This window comes from Actinia tenebrosa, unplaced genomic scaffold, assembly GCF_029948245.1.
Source record: "Actinia tenebrosa isolate PJP-AT-01 unplaced genomic scaffold, QUT_ActTen_1.0 PGA_scaffold3__52_contigs__length_22856419, whole genome shotgun sequence".
In the NCBI taxonomy this organism is placed as follows: Eukaryota; Metazoa; Cnidaria; class Anthozoa; order Actiniaria; family Actiniidae; genus Actinia; species Actinia tenebrosa.
The window spans coordinates 20818810-20825949 of NW_028292580.1; the positions used below are offsets into that span (position 1 = coordinate 20818810).

Sequence of the window (7140 nt, forward strand, 5' to 3'; positions counted from 1 at the left end):
TAGTTGGTAACGCTGTACGCCCTTGCTAATGTCGCCCTCCAAGATTGAACTTTCGAATAGAATCAAGGCTTCGGCTCGCGTTTCTTCTGCGGCGCCGGTATTCCCCACTATACTCGATCGGGTGTTTACCTGAGCTCCCAAAATGGAATACACGTAAGCTTCTATGCTGCGGTTCAAACGGGCAAGGCCGGCTCTAGTTAGTCCTTTACCTTCTGGGGGTATGAAATTAAGATATTGCTTCGTTTGCTCGTCGTTAACCATTTTGATAATCAGTGGATTGGCCCCTGCATACTTACCACCCTCGTCTTTGAACAGAGGTCCATCGCGGACTTGCTTGGTATCCTTAACTGGACCCTCCAACCACCACCACTCATTCTTCAGATGATAATGGGTTTCTGGGTGGGAAGCCATGGTCCATTGTAAATTCAACGCGTGGACTTCCTTATCACTTAGCACATGCCCGCCAATCCCCCAATAAGCCCAAATGTGCCCCAAGCCATTGTTAGCACCCGCGGTACACCTGAAATCCTTCCCTACAACACCAAACTCCTTACAAAGCCTATCATACGCGGGAACGTCGTATTTATTATCTCTTGGATAAAACGTGGCATCACCCGGCAGCGCAATAACACCCATCTCATGCAGTATTCTTCTAACCGTGAAGTGAAAGTGAAACATGAATATTGAATTCTTCATCAAGTTTGCACTTACCCCACAGCCACCGGTGGCGCACCAAACTGCAAAGTTCAACTGCTGCGGCCAATAACGCATGTTAGGACCGCTTAACCATTCATGAGATTCCTTGGCGGTGGTATGATTAATGGGCACGTTTTTGAAGATATCTCGCACCTTTAACGGAAAGGAATGGTTGTTAGAGATCCGCATGTTCAATGTCAAATCTAAACTTGGATGTTCATCAAATGAAACCGCGGGTATTGGATAAGTACTGGTACCCAGCAATAATTCCTTTGACCAACCGGGTTCAACATGCGTCGGCGTGGGTTTTGGTTTAACGTAACCAGGATTCTTCAGTTGATCGTCTATTTGATTAACCAGCGTAGGTTTCAAATCCTCATTGCTGTACATCCTAGAGCCGTTGAAGTAAATCCCATCGGGTCTTCTTTCGAACTTACTAGCATCCGCGTGCGGAAACATCTTCCTAAAGGCCCTCCAATTCCAGTAATCCCGGTTGTCATGATGTGGCTGCTCCTCTACGTTATTCCCAAAAGCGTCGTACATTAGTATATATAATGGATGTCATACCTTCAGCACCTAAGTTGTACCCAGATGTTCCCTATACTACACCTAACGAATTAAACGCTGAAAACTTTCGTCTGAATAAAGCAAATTTAATCCTGGCTTACTTGGAAGGGCAGGCAAAACACTACGAAAAAGTTAGAAAAAAGTACGTCAGAGCCCGGAGTACGCTACATAAGATTGCGATAACTTCAGGATCCATATCCGTTGTGTTAACGGGCTCCGGCGTTGCTACTTCGCTTACTGGGCCGGGAATAATCGTTGGAGTTCCTTTGGCCGGCGTTGGGGCAGCCTGTGGTATTATTTCTGCTGTTGCTACGGGTATTATGAAACAGTTGTCAAGCAAAATATCAAAACACGACACGACAATAGCTCTGTCAAGGGCTAAAGTAAATACTATTACCGATCTTGTCTCAAAGGCCTTGCGTGACAGAAAGATAGACGACGTAGAATTCTCGCTTATCTTAGCCGAAGAGGAAAAGTACGAGAAATTAAAGTCGGACATAAGGAACAAAAAAACAGTCGTAAAAGATCTTTCCGAGGAATCTCGCAAAAAGATCTACCAGGAGGCAAAAGAAGAGCTTCAAAGAAAGCTTGCTCAGTAAATATCGTGACAGGATTCTATTTACATATCGAACGACAGTCTGGAAATTACGCATAATCTTATGCCATAAGATTTATGCTAATTCCACTATCTTCTTGGAATCCATCCTAACAGTGGGTGGTTGGGGTCAATTTTGTAAAATATTTCATAGATTACGTCAGGGTAATAAGGAATATCCTTATCCAGCCGACAAAACATCCACTCGGCTTTTGTCATATCAGAAACCTCAGGAATAGACTTACCGGTAATTTCAGACAAAAGATAGGGAATAGCTTTGTAATATTTCCCTAGCTTTAATTTTTTCAACGTTTTCCGTAGACTTTGCGGGGTTGGCTCTTCTAAATGGTCTATGATTTTCTTCTTTACTTCGTCGCTTAAATATACCGGATGTAAACCTTGGATATGACTCATCCAGTCTCGGAAGTATTTTATTCTCTTGTATGGAGTCTTCTTACGGCCTCCGTTGGCGTAATACTGCTCTCTGGTAGCATTTGGTACGGCATCATGAATATTCTTACCACACTCGTAACACTGTGCTGACGTGTCGTCTTCTATTTGCATTTTCTTACCACAACACCAGAAACCCTTGGGCTTAGGTATGTTAACTTTGGATCTTAGGCAAATTATACAGAAGTCATTGGTGAACTTTTTACATTCATGCATCGTATATATATCGTACATTTTTATAAACACTTATCTTCGATTCCCAACACAGCAGCAGTAAGGACACGGCGCGGGAAATCCCGTAAATCTGCTGTACCCGTCTTCGTAAATCCGCGAGTTAAACCCGTATATCTTTGGCATCGATCGCGGATCCCCCTTACTGCTGCTGATGACATCTGCACATACAAGTCAAAGAAAACTGAGGCAATGAATAACTTGTCCAGGGTAGGGTCGAATAACATTTTGCTTATTTTATATATATATAAAGCTGCAGGTGACCATGAACTTGGAATGGATTCCTCATCATTTTCTATTTACAGATGAAGCTCAACTCTCGCAATGTCAAAGAAGTTGCTAAGAACTTCACCAAGCTGTTCAAATCAGGATCTGCTAAAGGCATGTCTGAGGCTGATGCCGATCTTGCTGCAGACATGGTGGATAACATCTTATCGGTAGAAGATCAGCTGAACGAGGTAAAAACCTCACTTTCATCCTGAATATTATACTATGAATTAAATCCATTCCCCCGATGGCCGCATACCCTTAAAAATGCCTTTTCCTTTTTCTATCCATTTAGACTGCTGATATAGTCGTTGAGGTGATTGACGTTGTCATGGAAATGAACAAAGAAGTCCTTGCTGGAAGCTCAAATGCTCCAACAAGGTAAGTATTTTTTTCCAATAAATGTTCTTCTGAAAGGTTTTTCATGTTATCAGCACGTCCCTTTGTAAGTGAGCGATGCCTATTTTCCATTTACTTAGTATTTAGCTTGATTTTTCATCTTACACTTATTCACTTGAATCTAGTGAATTGAATTGAATTTTTCCGTTCTTTAATTGATTAAAAGTACTTTTTATTTCGCCAAATATATTGTATGATCAAGTCAACGTTTTTTGATAAAGGGAGGCTATAAATAAATGCAAGGAGGTGCATGATCGAGGAGCTTGAGTCCAAATTGGACTAATTTCCTAATTACTTTGGTAAACATCTTTCACCTCTGTGTATGTCAAGTATCAACACTAGGTCTTTTTTCAACTCTATAGGTTTATCATTGCGTTAGATAGGCTTAATCAGAAGATCCCCTTGGAAGACGGCTCAAGATCTAGGGTTATCAATAGCACTAATGTTGCCATACAAGCAATAGAAGTGACTCGCCGTACCTTCCAAGGTGTCACATTTGGTAAGAAGACCGAGGGAGGCAGCTCTCCTGTTGCAACTGTCATGTCAAGTCCAAATATTGGCAATGGTAATGGTAATGGCAACCGCAACGGCAATAACGGCAATGGTGACAAAGACGACAATAATGGTATCTTTGTAAAGCTACCAAAAAGCATTCTTGCAAGTAATATTCAATCATCCATTCGTATTGGGTTTATTTATTACGCAAACAACAAACTGTTTCAGTCAAATCCTCAAGAAGGAGACGAGGAACCATTACTAAGTGATGAAGTCATATCAAGCTCTGTGTACAATCAATCCGTGCAAAATCTAACCGAACCTGTTAGACTGACATTTCCAGCCTTAAAGGACAGTGATGGGAACCCTGGGACTCCGACTAGTTGTGTCTTCTGGGACGTAGTTCGTGAGTATACTAGCATATCATGGAAGAGAATTATGACTGACACCGACATCTAGTTTGATATTAGTGACATTGGTGGAAATGGTGTTGTTGTTGGAAACGCCGTCGGTGGTAATGGTGGCGGTGGTAGTGGTAGTGATATAGTGGTGAGGTGGTATTGGTGGTAGGATAATGCTGATTCTGGTGGTGGGATAGTGCTGGCAATGGTGGCAGTAGTGGGAATGTTAGTGGTGGCTGTGTTTGCGTTGGTGACAGAATAGTGCTGCTGGTGGTGATGACGGTGCTAGAAATGGTGGTGGAGGTAGAGGTGGCGGTGACAAGGTGACAAGGTTACAAGGTGACGACGGCGACGGAGGCGGGCGTGGTAGTGGTTGTCGTGGTCGGGAGAGTGGTAGGGGTAGTCGTCGTGGTTTTAACTTTAATTCCAAGTGCAATTTATCCAGAGATTTATTTTACTCTTTGTTGTAAGTGGCTGCGGCATCTTTTGCCATGACGATATTGACGACAATCATAAATTTGCGCCATTTTCCTCATAATAACAAATATTTGTCGAAGCTCAATTTTTATTCCCCAGAGCGTCAATGGTCCAGCCTTGGATGCAAGTTGCACAAGACAGACGATATCATTGGCAAACCGGTGGAACGCCATTGTAATCACTTAACAAGCTTTTCTGTGGTTTTTTCTTTTCGGTCAGGTAAATTTATTATACATTAATTCAAAACGCTAATTGATCTTAATTACGAAGACTAAAAACGAAACAGAAAGAAAAAAAACTCTTCTTGACTTCCTTCCGTTTCGTCGATCTCATTGTATACCCTTTCCATTCGCGACAACTAAATCGCTGGTGAAAGAATAGCGGTTTTTTGTACCTATAGCCTCACTTGTATACAGTACTTTGACTAAACGTTGTCGTTGATCGGATCATCCCTACGCGCCTAGACCGAAAAGGATAACGGATAAATTACCCAGAACTTGCGTCATCCAAACTGCTCTCCAGTTTAAATCTTCGCCGAATGCTCGAGGCATGATTGAAATCGAAAATAGCGAGCTTAAGACGTGTTAGATAACATATTATGCGGCAGCTAGTAACTGTAAATAAATTATTCCCATGATCCTTTTCGGTCTAGGCGCGTAGGGATGAAGCCGATCAACGACAACGTTTAGTCAAAGGACTGTATACAGCCTACCATACTGTCGTCATATACAGGCAATATACATTCAGCTATAGTACTTACAAAGCCTTTTCTATAGAAATATTTGTGTGGCAATGTAGAACATGAAGTTCTAGAATCAGTCCAACAAATATTTCATATGCATCTATATCCTGGTATATAATACAGCTACTGTTATCATATACAGGCAATATGCATCCAGTACTTAAAAAGCAGAGATGTTTGTGCGGCACTCTAGAACATGAAGTTCTAGGTCCCTACAAATATTTCCTATGTACCTATAGCCTGGTATATAATAAAGCATAACTGTTATCACATAAAGGCAATATGCATCCAGTACATAGAAAGACTCTATTTGTGCGGCAATGTAGAACATGAAAATGAAGTCCTAGGTCCCTACAAATATTGCGAGAATTGAAGGTATATCGGATATTTCTTAAAACGCTGTATATATTACAATGAAAAAAAGAGAAATATTCGTGGGGAAGAAGGGCATTGCAATTTTTTATATTCAATTTGTTGTGAATATTATTTGCTAAGAATAGTTCCAAAACTAGTTTTTAATTGATTGACCTACGTGAGAAGAGTCTTGACAATGGCGCTAATCCTGCGTCAGGTCTCCACCAGGGAAGGTAAGTCAGTACATAGCTTGATATCCTCTCATAAGCTTTAGTAGAACTTTGTAAAATTGACTGGTCACAATAATAAGGTAAGATCAAGCATCCAACAGATAGATGCAATACGACTAGCAAAAGAATATAGGCTATAATATGATTTCACTATAAGACAAAGGCACTATGTGTCTGTGTGACTATAACTTAGTAATGATTTTAACACGTACTCTTATATATTTGCAGGTGTAATCCTCTTTGGTCTTACATTGGAATATCTTCTACTGGTCTTCTGTTGTATAGTTTCCTTTAACCGTACAATGTTCAACAAAAACTTAGATGTCGATGTCTTTGATAATACTAATAATGCCATTACTACATGATGCATACTATTATTAGGCCGAGTCTGCAGATTACAACTCTTAATAAAAATCCCTTATTTGCCCAATCACGGTATACTTTAGGACTACTATGAGATGCATTGAAACTGTATGTACATTAGTATAGCTAACTGTGTCATTGGATCATTGTTGTTGAATAGAATTACTATAGACTCCTGGATCTAAATTTAGCTAAATTTGTTATAATCGTAGGGAACACTACTTGGCTGTTTAATGACAATTCATAACTTCTGGCTAATAACACGACTGTTGAAACCTTAGGTAGGTTCAGTTCAAAAACGCAGCGGTCGTGTGGGGAGGGGGAGATGTTTTGATCCTTTCGTAATATTGACAGCCTGCTTTTTACAATTGAACATATATTGACAATGTGTTTCTCCCATGTAAGGTGACAATCATCTATCCATCCATCCATCCATCCATCCATCCATCCATCCATCCATCCATCCATCCATCCATCCATTCGTCCATTCATTCATCCATCACAATATTCCTTTTTCGTTTAATAACGAATTTGTTTTTCTTTGTGCTATTGTGGTGGCTAAGATAGATGTCTCCTAAACATTAAAACTCAATGCTCTCCTTGCAGCTTGGCGGAGTTCACGCATCGCTATAAGTTTAATCAGCTTTAAAATTTCTGCCACGTTTCTGTTTCCATGCAGAACAATCACCTAACGAAATCCGATTCTTTTTCGGGGAACATTCCATCGTCGTTTGGATAACATTTTATAACAATTTCTCCAGCTCTGAGCCTAAGAATTTTTTCTATATTTTAATTTGATTGTAGGAGGGCCATGATGTAAACTACTGGGCTACCAGTAATGTATGCCACCCTCATTAAATAAAGTTATATTAT

The 7140-nt window shown here is 40.5% G+C and overlaps 1 protein-coding gene across 2 annotated transcripts; it reads left to right on the top strand.

Moving 5' to 3' along the window:
* The first annotated feature begins 1449 nt into the window (after positions 1 to 1449).
* LOC148908875 (adhesion G protein-coupled receptor G6-like) lies at positions 1450 to 7139 on the top strand. 2 transcript variants are annotated; one of them, XM_089035199.1, is made up of 6 exons: positions 1450 to 2749; positions 2845 to 2997; positions 3102 to 3187; positions 3568 to 4106; positions 4678 to 4797; positions 6133 to 7139. In XM_089035199.1, the coding sequence occupies exons 1-6, from the start codon at positions 2519 to 2521 to the stop codon at positions 6267 to 6269; spliced, it is 1266 nt and encodes a 421-aa protein (XP_088891325.1). In that variant the 5' UTR covers positions 1450 to 2518; the 3' UTR covers positions 6270 to 7139. The 2 variants fall into 2 exon arrangements, with proteins under 2 accessions (XP_088891325.1, XP_088891326.1); XM_089035200.1 differs by having other exon boundaries at positions 1464 to 2457.
* Position 7140: the final 1 nt, after the last annotated feature.

Bases quoted from the DNA above. Each gene is read 5' to 3' on its own strand.
- LOC148908875 (XM_089035199.1), top strand. From the start codon at position 2,519: ATGCATCGTATATATATCGTACATTTTTATAAACACTTATCTTCGATT. The intron at 3,188-3,567 runs GTAAGTATTTTT...TCAACTCTATAG, and splicing joins AGCTCAAATGCTCCAACAAG to GTTTATCATTGCGTTAGATA. The intron at 4,107-4,677 runs GTGAGTATACTA...TTTATTCCCCAG, and splicing joins TGTCTTCTGGGACGTAGTTC to AGCGTCAATGGTCCAGCCTT.